This window comes from Lemur catta, chromosome 11 (genome assembly GCF_020740605.2).
Source record: "Lemur catta isolate mLemCat1 chromosome 11, mLemCat1.pri, whole genome shotgun sequence".
Taxonomy (NCBI): Eukaryota; Metazoa; Chordata; class Mammalia; order Primates; family Lemuridae; genus Lemur; species Lemur catta.
In genome coordinates, this window is record NC_059138.1 from 52,743,876 (window position 1) to 52,758,980 (window position 15,105).

At 37.4% G+C, this 15,105-nt stretch overlaps 2 protein-coding genes across 6 annotated transcripts in view; one reads left to right on the plus strand and one right to left on the minus strand.

Annotated features, from left to right (window-relative positions):
• KRIT1 (KRIT1 ankyrin repeat containing) overlaps nucleotides 1-13,668 on the minus strand; it is a 42,296-nt gene extending 28,628 nt beyond the window's left edge. The window contains exons 1-8 of one of the 4 annotated variants that reach the window (XM_045564676.1): nucleotides 13,189-13,668; nucleotides 9,290-9,393; nucleotides 8,220-8,379; nucleotides 4,543-4,635; nucleotides 3,269-3,398; nucleotides 2,238-2,481; nucleotides 1,971-2,086; nucleotides 1,625-1,768 (exon numbers count right to left, since the gene is read on the minus strand). In XM_045564676.1, coding sequence (XP_045420632.1) covers nucleotides 1,625-1,768; nucleotides 1,971-2,086; nucleotides 2,238-2,481; nucleotides 3,269-3,398; nucleotides 4,543-4,635; nucleotides 8,220-8,379; nucleotides 9,290-9,391 — 989 coding nt within the window. In that variant the 5' untranslated portion in view covers nucleotides 9,392-9,393; nucleotides 13,189-13,668. Of the gene's footprint in view, nucleotides 1-1,624; nucleotides 1,769-1,970; nucleotides 2,087-2,237; nucleotides 2,482-3,268; nucleotides 3,399-4,542; nucleotides 4,636-4,868; nucleotides 4,932-8,219; nucleotides 8,380-9,289; nucleotides 9,394-13,029 lie in introns of those variants that run through there. The other 3 variants (XM_045564675.1, XM_045564674.1, XM_045564677.1) reach the window with 3 other exon arrangements.
• ANKIB1 (ankyrin repeat and IBR domain containing 1) overlaps nucleotides 13,668-15,105 on the plus strand; it is a 140,518-nt gene continuing 139,080 nt past the window's right edge. The window contains exon 1 of one of the 2 annotated variants that reach the window (XM_045564671.1): nucleotides 13,668-14,102. The gene's annotated coding sequence lies outside the window, so the exon portion shown is untranslated. The remainder of the gene's footprint in view (nucleotides 14,103-15,105) is intronic. The other variant, XM_045564669.1, reaches the window with a different exon arrangement.

Below are 15,105 nucleotides of genomic sequence, written 5' to 3' on the forward strand. Positions count from 1 at the left end.
GTAGTTGAAAACATCATTCTTTTATTAGAGAAGAAAATAACCCCCGCCACAAAAAAGGACAATATAGCCAAATATAAATTTGGGATTCTTAAACTAAAAAATTTACTGCCTTTGCCTTTCCCAATTCTATTGTATACTTTCTTGGGATTTGAACTATATTCTCTACCTTTTTTTTTTTTTGAGGCAGAGTCTCACTTTGTTGCCCGGGCTAGAGTGAGTGCCGTGGGGCTTAAACGATCCTACTGCCTCAGCCTCCCGAGTAGCTGGGACTACAGGCATGTGCCACCACACCCAGCTAATTTTTTCTATATATATTTTTAGTTATCCAAGTAATTTTTATTTCTATTTTTAGTAGAGACGGGGTCTCGCTCAGGCTGGTCTCCAACTCCTGACCTGGAGCGATCCACCCGCCTCGGCCTCCCAGAGGGCTAGGATTACAGGCATGAGCCACCACGCCCGGCCTCTCTACCTTTTTTTGTTTAGTTCTTTTCGTTAGCACATGACAAAGCATGTGATTTCTTTAGTATTGTTTTTGCTATTAGTATTTACTGATAATCTGAAGAAACAACTATTAGTTCAAAGACAATTTAGGGTAACTCTTTCTAAATCTGAATATAAAAATTCCCTGTAATGGGAAATATAACAGCATATTTACAGAGTAAAAGTATGTATTTTTAAGGAAACAAAAAAAAAGATACATATAAAAAGCAACTATATTTAGCTACTTGATCACAAATATTAGAATCACAGAAATCAAAAGGATTTTGAGTTGGAAAGAACTCTAGAAATTATCCAATTATTTCATTTTACATATAGATAAATAAACTGAGATGCAGATAAGTACCTTGCTCAATGTGACACAGCTAAGACACTGTGGACATTTTCCCAGCAGTAAATAATGTGGTACTTCTTACATTAGCCAAGGAAGTTCACTTTAAACAATAAGTCAAAAGCAACTTTCCCATAGAAACAATGGTAAAAAACTTCATTATGTCCTTTCTACAGGATGGGCTAAGCAAATAGTTAACTTACCACTCTGAACACTAATTCAGCCCAGCTGAGGGAGAAAATTATGTGAGAAGAGTAATAGAGCAAGAGCTCCATTGGGCAACTAGTGGAAAGAGCTAACCCCAATCCTGTCCCAACTCTCAAGTCTAAAAAAAGTGGAAGCCTGTTATTCTAATGAAGGCTTTTGGAGGCTTCTTGATACCACAGCTTCCCTAAGAACTAAAAGAATACTTTCCTAACATGATTCAGGGTCAAATCATAAGTAGGTAACACATGCAAATTTTACGGTAAGGATAAACTAACATAATGTAACCCCAATACAAAACAGAAGAAACTGCAAGGGTGAATAAGGGACCTTATGCTCTGCAATGACATTTACTAGTTGTTAACTATCGTGGGCCTGGCAATGCCTAAGAACACTGATAGTATTTTTCTCATGAGGCATATCTTGCAATTCTGAACAGTGGCACATATAGAGGAATCATACAGAAGGCTCATACAGCAAACATGACAGAGAAAAAGTGTCTGAAATGAGAACAGTTTTGAAAGGAAGCACTAACATTTATAATTAAGAATTTATTCTTTCTAAAAAGGAAAAAGTAAGTAAGCCATTTACCAGCATGCATAATGAATGGGTGCCCAGTGATCACTATCTAATTGGTTGACTGAAAATCTTTCATTGAGAAGACGGCTTAGTAATTCTGAATCTCCTTCACAGGCACTTCGGTGGAGAGGAAAATCATCTACCCACTGTCGTTCCCTAATCATTAAAAAGAAATTTTAAAAAAACAGAAAGAGTATTGTTAAAATTCAAATGGTTTCAAAATAAATGTGACACATCTATGAAAGCTGTATATCACTGAACAGATGGAAACTAGTGATTATACTGCATACTAATTGCATGTATAATTTTAAATAATATTTTAACATTAAAGCAATGTGGAGTAAAACCAAAACAGTACTTGTCTTCTGTGACACTGCTCATGCTTCTCTGCCATTTTTCTTGTTTTGGAATTTGGATTTTTGAATAGTCTGGAGCTCCTAGACCAAAGTATGGATTTATTACCACTTTATCTACCTAGAAAGGGAAAACAACAACAAAAACCCCTTAAGAACTTTGTCATCTTAATGTTTACAATTGGTAATAGATATGTTTATCTTAGGATAAAAAAATTAAACTTGAGATAAAATGTCTTTTAAACTAGAGCCAAAATTCATTCATCTCTTACCCGGTTTGTATATTGAAGATCTGATCCAAACAAAGGGTTGTAAATACAGGTATCTGCTTTTTCTAGGGCTAACATTTTGCTCTTTATTTCTAGTGCACTATAGCCCATATGTAGTGAGTTTTCTGCCTGACCTGATTCAGTAGCATATGCAGGGTTTATGACATTAGTTTTTATCCGCTCAAGAGGAGAAGGTCGGAATAAAGCTGGAATAAAGTAAGACTGTGCATGACGTTCATCTAACCACCTGGCAAAATAAAATTAAAAAGAGGTAGTATAATAGAAGTGCCTGTTCCAAAAGTGAAGATAAAAAAGGTAGACTATCCATCTCTGATACATGATACTTTCTAATATTACCTTCAGATTTTTACAACTTTATTCAGTGTTGGTTGAATACTTCATTTATTATTATTTATTTTTATTTTTTATATTGCGAATCAATTTTTAAATTTTTAACAATTTTTAAATTGATGCATAATAGATGTATATAGTTGTGTAGTATGCGTAATAATTTAATACGCTCATATAATTTGTAAAGATCAAATCAGTATACAAGTACTTTATTATTAATAAAAATTTTGTTAATGGACACAGCAAACAATTTTTCAAAATGTATATGCCATTGTAATAAAAACTTCTTTCAAAAAACATGAAGTACTTTAAATATTTAAACCACTGAGATATAGGTGACATCAGCCCTATTGTTACAGAAAGACAAAGACATGAGAGGTTACATGACCTTTTCACTGATAAAAGTAGCCATACTAAATTCTGTTTTCTAATAAGGCAATCTTAATTATTAAGCCAGAGTGGTGTGTTTGTCATTTCTGAAGAATAAAATTAACATGCTGCAAACAGACCAGGATAATCCTGTCTTGGGGGTTTTTCATTTTTAAATTATAATTTAAAAACTTACCATTTCTTAATACATGTATTATTATTTTTTTCCAAAAGTGTCTGTGTCCATCAGAACTAATTTCTACTACAAACATGTATTTGATTAATTAAAAAATATTTGTAATGGCATTTCTTACTTATCTAAGGCTATTAACATCCTTGCTGTGAGTGTAGCAAAGTGAGTACTGGATTCACTACAGACTCGCATAATATCTTGTAAGCAGTAAAAAATTGGGCATCCTGGAGTATATGTATATTTAGTATTATCTGAAAAAGAAAAAGGAAGAATTATGCCATCATATAAAGGTTTACACCTACATGTTTTCCACTTAAAAATATACAATATGTTTAAAAAAATTAAAACTTGTTAAGTATAATATAAATTATTCTAGATTTGGAATTAGAAGGCTTGGATTCAAGTGATGGCTAGTTCTGTGACCTTGTCCACTTGGGCGAATGAAGCATTCAGAATCTTGGAGGACTAACAAAAATTGTTTTCTCTTTCTCTTCCTCAACAATGTTGTAAAACTAAAAATTTCCAACAACATCTAAAATACTGAACTTTTAAATCTAAGTATGCCTGGGAAAATACATTTGGAATGCTAGGGCTGACTAGTAAAATATGTGTAAGTACTATGTAGCAGCAGGCTGATAGCATGTCCATGGTGGGTCATTAATACGGTGTATCATCAGCATTATTATTATCTTACATGACACCAGTACTCCACAGTTTCCAAAGTGATTTCATAGCTAATACCTAACCAAATTTTTCCAGCACTATGAACCAAGTGGGGACAGGAGACATTATTGTACATATTTTACAAATAAAGAGCTAAAGATTAAACAGGAGATTTGCCCAAGGTCAAAAAATTGGTGGGCTGCAAGGTCTGCACTGAAACTCAATATGTTTTTTATTATTCTAGGATGTCAAAGGCTCAAATTAAATTTTCACATTAGATCTACATTCTTTAAATATTACCAATACTATTGGGCAGATTTTTTTAGAACTGATATTGATCCTTTCTTGTCCCAAATACAAGACAGGTTCTAATCAGAATCTGTTAATTTTCCAGAATACTTAAATATCAATTTCTATTCTATCTATGGCATATCTTTTGAAAAAAATCCCTTATTGTAACCTGAGCAGTTTTAATTTCAATCATGCCTTCCCTCCTTACTTCCTCATCCTACTTTTAAAACTGAAACAAAGATTACTGCTCAACCAAGAACATTGTATAGTACTCTGAAATCAAAACTTTTTTAGTAACAAATTTCCCTTCTTCTATTAATCTTAAAACATGTATTTTACATTACTATAGCAGTAACTATGAACGCAAATTCCTAAGTTCCTCAATAGACTTTCCCTTAGCACCTAAAGTACATAAAGATTTAAGACAAATTTAGACTTTACCTTTGACAACTGATGGAACAACAAATAATGCTGCTTCTCTGCCCATCTTTTCTCCATCCAGAGGAAATTTTTTCATTAGTACCACTCGTTTTCCTAATCATTTTTTAAAAAGTCAGCAAAGATAAAAATAAATAGGCTTTTAAATTTTATAAATTACCTTGAGATTTAGAAAATAGATATTTTAAAAGGCAGCATTAAGAGGAACTGAAATATTTAAACAGTCTATTTTCTTATATGCACTAATAAAAACTGATAATACTGATAATAATGCAAAATCATTCTGTGGACAATCAACTTGTAGATTTTAGGTCCTGGTGTTGACTCACTGGAAGAGAAGCTTCTAGTGGTCTTGATTCATTAGAAGAGACGCTTCTAGTGGTCTTGAGTCACTAGAAGAGAAGGCATACATTTCCTCACTTAGCTGGGATATAGACGGTAAAAATTTTATTACATTCTGAATGTATTTACTACATTCTGGTATGTGTAAGTTTTTAAGTCTTAATGTTTAGTAGCTCTTCATTTAACATGCAACCTCCATCCTCAATTTCAGTTTTTATTGAAATGTGATTCGGCTACAAACTATTGTTCTGAGTTGTAACCACCATTTTTTGTCTGTTTTTCCTGAATTGGCAATAAAGGGGCTATAAATAACAGCCTACAAGTCTTGTATTCTAAAACCCCTCATCCTCTAGAAACATTTGCTGTGATATTTATCAACCCTTCCAATCTCCTGATCCCAAGAAACAGAAACTTGTTTCTAACCCAGGTAGGAATGCCTAGCTGGCAGGTAGGATGCCTTCTGTGGACAGGTAGATAACATGAGATTTCAAATAATTTCATTTATTCACAAAATATTGAAATCACTATTTGTGATTATTGAGGCCTATTACATTATAGCCCCCAATTATTCTACAAAATGGACACTTGTATAAAATTTAAATGTCAGATACAGAATAACATTCTAATAAATTTCAGAGGCACGATTTCTTTTATCCAGCTTGAGGTCTTATCCACACTTAATCTTTCTTGCCTTGCTGTTTCTGCAAATCCAGTTCTGACCCATTGTTTAATTGCCCACTTTGCAAATTATGTATGTAACTATCAGATCTGTTGTAGAACAAAAAAAAAAAAAAAGCACTGACTACAAATTGGGAGATGAGGGTTCTAGTTGTAATTCCTCTACTAATGGCAATAGGTTCTTAGCGGGTGACAACCTATGTCTGCATTTCCATTTTACAGATGTGAAAATGATCACATACCAACTCACAGGACCAATTTAAGAATTTCATGAATAAGTGTGATAGTGCTTTGTAAACTATATATAGCACTGTATAAAAATGTGAAGCATAACTACTGCTACTATAGTCATTTGTGATTTTCACATGACATTTATGTAAGGAATCATATTAGAAAAATATTTCATAGTTTTAGAAAAACTCAGTTAAATAGGTATGGATCATTAATATATGAAGCAAAACTTCCCTATTTTATCTTATTAAAAGCTACCTGAAAATATATTAGTACAGTTTACTATCTAAGTATACAGGACAAAATTGTGCTAGACATGTTTCAGGGTGCCTGTCCACTCATTACTCCTCCTAAGGGAAACTACCCAGCCCTTTAGGCCAGGGGACAATTTTGTTAACATGGACATCTCTTCCATATCCCCTCTAGGTGAATGGACCTAGTGGCAGAGCTTGGTTAATTCACAGTAAATTATGACTTGTCTATTTCAGCTCAAATACGTGATGGGTGCTAATCAGATTTCTGTCTTAGAGATTTGGCCTCAGGATAGATAACTATAACAATCTGGTGATAGTGGAATAGGTTTGGATGAAAATTTATCAGAGAAGTCCAAGTCTGAGGTAGAAAAGACTGGCAAATTTGTGGCATCCAAAAAGTCTTTCACAGGCCTTGATTATACAAAAGGACAGTTCCCCCAACCTCCCTCTCCCATTTATTTATTTTTTTTAGCTAAGATTGGTTTCCTAATCATTTTATTAAAAAGTGAATCTGATAATTAAGGAAAAGGGATTCTCTTTGTGAGACTCAGAATGCATATCAAAGATCTGTAAATTTATGCAAGAACTTCTTATAATCCTGAGTTACAATGCTCACATGCCCAACTCACAAAAACCCTTCAGGCCCTACAGAGGGAAGTAACCTACTGGGGAGCTAAAAAATAGTGAATGGTACCCCCAAAAGCTACGAAACAAAGGCTTACAGTTCAGTTATATATCTCTAGAGAACAAATATCCAAAATAATAAATAAAAACACAGGATTCAGCTATATCTCTGCAACAAAACAGTTCCTTTACTGAAACAGATGAAATGGACAACTGATCTCTGTAAAGACGTACAAACAGAAAAAAATGCTCTGAATATGCTTTGAAAAACCAAAAAAGTAGGCACAGAGTGGTACTATTTTCCACACTAACAACTGTTTTCAACTGCTGTTTGACTGAATTAGTCTTACCTTTTAAATTATAGTGCATAAATCTTGGACATAGTTTATAGTTTCTGTAACTTTTGACTGCTATTTCCTACAGCCTGAGAAAACTGATTATTAATTTTTAATCACTTTCAAAGTGATTAAATATCTTAAGTGGGGGACTCAACCTTACAGAGTTAAAATTTCTATAATTCAGTTTGGGTCTTTGAAAAGGGTCTTCTTCCTATAACCAAATAGGAAGAAAACCTCTGCTACCTGGTAATTTATAGGACTTTCCCTAATCCATGAATGTTAACTCTTACCCTCTGGAGAGATGTTTATAGTTTCCTCTGTCCTGAAGTAGAGAAATAACAATAGTAGTTCAAAGATACTTATGTAGGAAACTATACTTCTAACAAAAATAATTTGTACCCTCTTTTAGTTTTCAAACCATGCCCTCATTTCTTCTCTATTGAATCACTAGCACCATAACTTTTTCAAATACTTTTTAACTTTTCAAAAATTATAGGCGATTTATACCTTAAAGAGGCTTGGCTGTACCTTTAAAAAAACTTTCTGAGTCTTCTGCAAGTTTTTTTTTTTTTTTTTCTGAGACAGAGTCTCGCTCTGTTGCCCAGGCTAGAGTGCTATGGCGTCAGCCTAGCTCACAGCAACCTCAAACTCCTGGGCTCAAGCAATCCTGCCTCAGCCTCCCGAGTAGCTGGGACTACAGGCATGCGTCACCATGCCCGGCTAATTTTTTCTATATATATTTTTAGTTGTCTAGCTAATTTCTTTCTATTTCTAGTAGAGATGGGGTCTCGCTCTTGCTCAGGCTGGTCTCCAACTCCTGACCTTGAGCAATCCTCCGGCCTCGGCCTCCCAGAGTACTAGGATTACAGGCGTGAGTCACTGCGCCTGGCCCAAGTTTTTTAAATGTAAAGGAATATAGAAAGAAATTGTTTTAATATATTTTTAAAAATATCTTTTTCTATAAGAATTTAAAGCAAACTGTGTTTAAAAAAAAAAAAGAAGGGGATGGAAGTATAACTACATGGTGAGTGCCAGGTGCACTGTCTGGGGAATGGACACACTTGAAGCTCTGACTCAGGGGGATGGGCGGGACATGGGCAATAAATATAAACTGAACTTTTGTACCCCCATAATAAGCTGAAAAAAAAAATAAAGGAGAGGAAAAAAAAAGACAGAAAAAAAAAAAAGAAAGAAAGAAAGAAAAGTTTCCTACCTCTGATACCCTGGTTTGCAGGAGAAATTGGTTTGGTGGTTTCTACTACATAATCCAATATGCCTTGTGTTATTTCACTGTTGCCTTGAAGTTTAGTTTCCAACAAAACTTTCTTTCTCTTTTTTTTCTGTCCTTCAATGGGAATTTCATGCAACAAAATCTTAGATGAGAAAAATGACACAAAGAGAAAGTTTAAAATAAAATTTACTTGTCCTAGAATACTGCAATAAACTAGCAGTCTTTCTCAACTCTAGCTGCATATTAGAATAACTTGCAAAACTTTAAAACAATACCAATGCTGAGCCCCATCTCACATCTATTAAATCAGAATGTCTGGGACCTGTAGTCCAGGTTCTTGCAGTTTTAAAAGTTCTCCAGGTGATTCTACAGGGCAGCCAGGATTGAGAAATGATAAACCAGAGCACTGCTAAAGCAGCAGCCTTCTAGGAACCCAGTGGTGCCCTTTAACAGGTTTCAGATAACCTTAAAAAGATCTGTTTAAGCAAAACGCTAAATAAATTAGTTAGGTTAGATTAGAAGTATTCCATACTGCCTAGAATCTGTTGCACAGAAAAGATAATAATGTTATATATATAATTTTGCCTCAATTACATGTATATTAATATTTGTAATACAACTTAACACTATAGAAAAGTAACTTAATTGCCTAAAACTTAATTTTAGGTGAAAGATATTTTGAAATGAGTTGTTAAAAACAGTTATTTGGGAAAGTAACCAAGAATAATATTTAGATTCAAATTTTAAGTGAACTGACTTTTGTAGTGGTTTTTTAATTTTTGAGAGCCGTTCCATAAATTGTACTAAAAGTGAAACCTGTATGTTGTAAGGAAAATACAAACAAGTAACTTTTAACCTCTAATAACCTACCATGTCAATGAATAACAAATGGTAAAAAGGCATGCAGCAGAAAAAAGAAACAGTAATGGGTAGAGATCTAGAATAATTAGCTTATCAATAGAAATTCACAAGACATACTAAGGCTTTATATGTAAATGATAATACAGAATGACAGTCAATGGTAGAAACAAAATATTATTAAATTTTCTTACTTCATATGACTTAGCTCTGTATTCCCGAGAATTGAGACTAGCAGTATTCTTTGGACGAATAACAGCAACATACGCATCTTCTAGGTTTTCTGGATTTCCCATTGCTTTATAAAACAAACAAACAAAAAGCCCTTGAAAGATGAAATGACAGCTGGTGGCAAAGTAAAAAATATAGCACTGCATCTTAACTTGGCAACTTTTATTTCCACACAATCACTTTGAAAAACAATAAAAAAATAAAATTTCTATCTTAGAATATATAGTACCTAAATCACAAGCCAGAGATGACTTTATCTTCACCACTGAACTACTCAAAACCTTAATTTATAATTTAAGATTTCCTTATACCTTTTTTCCTTTCTGTTAAAGGTAACATTTTTAAAAATAGGGATACACATTTTTACGGTGTTATACTACACAGTAAGAATCTGCCTTTGGGACCTAAAAAAGTGATATAATTATAAAATATCTTGCAAAGTAAACGATGACTTAAAATAGTGATTCAGAATACACACTTGCATTTTTCCATAAATTCCACAAGCAAATGTTAACAGTTTGGAAGCTGGAAATAGGTAGCTGTTTTATACACATCGAAATTCACTCCAGAATCTTTAGCAAGTTCAACTTTGAGATTAGACATTTGGATGAGCTAAAATATAATTTATAATTTTCTTTAGAGTTGCCTATCACAGAGCCAAAACCATCTGGCAGGTTGATAAAGCTTTCTGGTGATTTAAGAATCTTTTCTGTCTTCCTTATCAATTTCCTAATCTACATTTTTTTCCCAAATATATTCACTCTGTGTGTATGTGTGCACATATATTTTTCCCCTAATTTTAAGTCTCCATTGGGCAATTTCCAACAAGTAACTGAATTTTAACCACATCTGGCTATTTAATAGTTCTCTTTATTAAGTGTTATTAATTTTTCATGGTTAGACTGAAACACATCTCTTTGTATTTAATATCTTTCATCTACCTTTTTTTAAAAAAAGATTCCTCTCATATACACTCCAGTAAATTTCTAAAAGAACATCAAAGGGTTTCTTCCCTGGCCACATTGAGATGAAGTTTCTTCAGTGTTTTAATAGCCATTAGGCATTAAAATGATCTGTTCATATTTAACAAGTTCCTTACTGCTGCAAATCTCAAGAGAGACCATCTTCAAGAAAAGGTTTTGAATGTTATTTGAGAGGAGATGAAGTAATTTATTTTGTTTTCTCAACTGCAACTGAAAATGTCACTTTGGCCGGGCGCGGTGGCTCACGCCTACAATCCTAGCACTCTGGGAGGCTGAGGTGGGTGGATTGCTCGAGGTCAGGAGTTCGAGAACAGCCTGAGCAAGAGTGAGACCCCGTCTCTACCAAAAATAGAAAGAAATGATTTGGACAGCTAAAAATCTATATAGAAAAAAAATTAGCTGGGCATGGTGGCACATGCCTGTAGTCCCAGCTACTTGGGAGGCTGAGGCAGTAGGATCGCTTAAGCCCAGGAGTTTGAGGTTGCTGTGAGCTAGGCTGATGCCACGGCACTCACTCTAGCCCGGGCAACAAAGTGAGACTCTGTCTTCAAAAAAAAAAAAAGAAAATGTCACTTTGGAACCTTTACTTCATTTCTCTAAATAATAATTAAAAATTGTCTTTTATGACTGTAAAATTACCTTTAAAAGAAATTCTTTTAAAATCTAGTAATTCTTGGCATTTTACATAAACTTTAGCCTAAGATTAAAACAACCATTAAAATTATTATACAAAAATTTTATTTTGAATAAAATAATTTAATTAATTTTAAAATTTATTTTAAATTCTAAAATTTTTCATTGATTTAGGTCCAAAAAACTACAGATATTTCATTAGAGAAACTACAGTAAAACATTACGATGGAGACATTTCATTTTGTGAAAAGTTTTGAGGACATACTATTTAGTCTCATTCCATACCTCATAGAATTTTTTTTCATTTCAATTTTTTCATAAGATCATTCTTAAAACCCACTTCATGCAACACCCTTCCTACACCATGTGAAAAGGATGAGACCTTTTTCTTCTCAGAATTTCCGTTTAGCAATTACTTTTCACCTCAGATTAACAATGATTTCAAGATAATAAAACTTTGCAAATTATGACATGAATGCATCCTGCAATCCCAAAAAGAAAAATTGTATTGTGAATACCCTGTTTAATACACACGGCACAATCATAGAAGCCATTTTTTTATTAAGCACCTAAAAGAGAAATCAAGTGATTCTTAGTCTTCTAAACACAATTTAAAGCAAATCAATTCCTTTCTTGGTCAATTCATGTTAAGAAAACATACTAGCAAAGTGCTTTACTTGTTAATACTCATCACTTCTCTAGATATTTAGTACGGCACAGAACTCTCAACTTTCAAAAGGTAAATCAATGTGATCTGATTTTAAAAAGACATAACTATGAGGGTTACAGTATTTTGTTTTTTAAACCATCCAATGTTACCATGCCCCCAAAAGACTCTTAAAATTGATTTTCAAGAAATATTCATACTTCATTATTGGAAATCTACATTCTTTCAGTGACATGAAAGAAGGAAACACACTAAGTCAGGAAAATAACAAAAGCTACTAACAGGAAGATAAAACTGCTAAGGCAGAAACACATACAAATGAATGCGAAAAAGCTAAAAATAACAGAGAAAGGAATAATTACAGTTTGCAATATGTTTAGACTGAACTTTAGAGACGGGTTCAAGTACAGGGGCTAAGTACAGGAAATATGTGGCATTTTGTTATATAGTTCACTCCATTCTGGAAAATGCTTAGGCAATCAATGGAAAGATACTGCTTAAGTAACGAGGCCTTACAAATGTCGTGGTGAATGTGGTTCTTTTTTTTTTTTTTTTGAGACAGAGTCTCACTCTGTTGCCTGGGCTAGAGTGCCGTGGCGTCAGCCTTGCTCACAGCAACCTCAGACTCCTGGGCTCAAGCGATCCTCCTGCCTCAGCCTCCCGAGTAGCTGGGACTACAGGCATGCGCCACCATGCCCGGCTAATTTTTCTATATATATTTTTAGCTGTCCGTATAATTTCTTTCTATTTTTAGTAGAGACGGGGTCTCGCTCTTGCTCAGGCTGGTCTCGAACTCCTGAGCTCAAAGGATCCGCCCGCCTCGGCCTCCCAGAGGGCTAGGATTACAGGCATGAGCCACCGCGCCCGGCCTGAATGTGGTTCTTGATTGGGAGGTGGTACCTACTTGGTATCATTTGAAAATAGGGCATTTCTGGTTGTCACTGTGACTAGGGGAAGGGAGGTGTACAAATGCCATTTAGTGCCCAAGGAGCAGGTTTGTTAATACTCCTTTGGTATACTAGACAAGTGTTTGGAAACAGAAATGGTAAAGACATACAGGCTCTCCAAGAGAGTGGGAAAGGAACGAGGTTGAGACCCTGAGTTAAGCCAGCTAGATAAAAGACTTCTGGTGAAGCTAAAAACACCATGGAGAAAAAGCCAAGAAAGCCAAAACCTTAAAAGGTGGGGAAAGGTGTAGAGGGGAGGAGTTAGAATTGGCAAGCTGTGAATCACTTTTATTCCCTGCCATGACAAAAGTAAGTAAACACTCTGCCTGGGAATTTTTTTCCTCCGCCACCACCCATCCAAAGTCCACTACCGGGGAAAAGTGCAAGCCTCTTTGCTCAAAGAGTTTGCACACAAAAAGTGGCTTTGGTTTCTCTGTAACTATTTGTAAAAAATAAATAAATAAACTCCTTGCCTGGAGCAACTAGATGTGGAGATGGCTCTGTCTCCCACCTGTGTTCTCTCGCTGGAGTCTGGATCTTGCTCCTCTTGTTTCCCCGAAGGAAACAAGCCCGTGCGGGCTGCCGAGTGCCTCTCAGGCCGCTACATTCAACTCACAGGGTGGGACAGTCACCTGAGGGGGGTGCCGTCACCGCTTTCTCATTCCTCCTTCCCTCCTGCCAGGCACAGCGGCCCGACCGAACTTCCTGTGACAGGAAAACCCTCGGTCGCCACCAGAAGCCGTCCGAAGGGTTCCGCTGAGCTCCCCACCCCGTGCCCCGAGGGCTCGGGTCTCTGGAGTCGAAGAACCTTTTCCGCTCCGGCTCCTTATTGTCCTTCCCTCTCCTAACACCTCAGCACCATCGGCCCCTCATTGTCTCCCGAAACTATGGGCTCCCAGCTCTTCAAAGGCCTTAGCTTTTCACCCCTCCGCTATCACGGCGAGGAAATCGCTTCCGGGTTCACACCCCTTACACCCTCGCGGTTTGCGGCGTAAGAGCTTCCGGGTCGGTTGCCGACCTGCTGCCGTTCGTGCTGCTTTTCGCTGGAGCTGCAGGCTCTCTGGGACTGCCGGCGGGTGGCTCGGAGACAGGGGGGGTGGCGGCAGGGGCGCTAGCTGCTGAGCCGGAGGCGGGGGAGGGGAGGAGGGCGGCCGGGGCTGCGCGCGCGCTCAAGGCTGGAGCATGAGCCGGACTTGATCGCGAGGCGGAGGCAAGAGCCACCGCCCCCTCTTCCCCTCCCCCTAGTGAGGCGGCGCGGCGGCTGGAGAGGGATGGGGGACGCCCGCCCAGTCTGAGCCTCGCCGCGGGCTCCTTCAGCTCACGCAGCGCTTCCCGCGACCCTACAGTGCGCACCCTCGGCCCCGTCAGCCTTCGCCCGGCGGGTGCACCCGGGCCGGCGGGGAAGGGGCGCCCGCCCGGGTGGGTGGGGCGGGAAGAGTACCTGAGGTCACCCGCTCTGCGCGAGAGGCAGGGGCGATCGCGACGGAGGCAGAACTGCAGACCTGCGGGGTCCACCCGACCCTTACCCTCAGCCGGAGAAGTAATCGTGAGTCTTAGCTTCGCGGTGTAGATATATTTGAGTCTGTCTTAACCCATTCTGGGCTCCGTGTTAAGAGCTACCTAGTTCACACCCTCCCGGGTCTCCCCCGAGTGTGCCCCGCTCCCTCGTGGAGCATTGTCCGTCGGTCTTTCCCCATCCCTAACAGGCGGCATCCTGTGTCTGCCCCACGGGCCTTTTCTCCCGGCGAATTTGCAAGCCTTCGGGTCTCTGCCGCGTCCCATCCTCCTCATCTGGATGCATCTCCTTGTCCCTCTGCCCTCAAAGGTTCTGTGTCCTCCCTCGTCTTGTGTCTGTACCCTGGAGCTCACAGCACCCCCCCCCCCCCCCCCCCGCCTATCCTTTTAGACGTGGAAAGCCGCGGGTTCTGCCGAGCTCGGGGGCTAGAGACTTGAGAAGCGGAGGGGTGAAAGTGCTCTTCAGGGCTGTGATGGGTGGGCATAGGTGCAGATGGCTCCAGTGAACCTTTATTTTTGCAGCTTCTGCCATCCAAACAAAAGAATGGAGTGCTCCTCTGTATCCTCACTCTTCTCTCTTTCTAACTGTATAAGCTGTTTTCTGTACGTTGCTGTTTGAGTAGCAGGAAATTGTAACTAGAGCTGTAATAAAGCATCCCCTGAGGAGGTTTTGAGAATTAGTCTCACAAGCTCTATTCACACGGAATGGCATATTGAACAATCTTACATTGATATGAAGACTCATTCCAGAAGAGCTTTACTAGTAGATCTGAGCAATGAATGTGAAAATAGAAGTCTGATGTTTCAAATAGTATTTGGATACCTTTAGATAATTTTTAGTGTTTTGATTTACATCTCGTTCTTAATTTACAAAGTATGTATGTGTATAGTGTGAAAATCTTTGTATTGGAATCTTTTGCTTTGTTAATAGAGACTTATATAGTGGTTAAAAATATCTAAACATTAAAGTGATTTTTAAAGACCATGTTAGGTTGTATTTGATAAGATATTATTTTCAATCCTTAATTCCACTC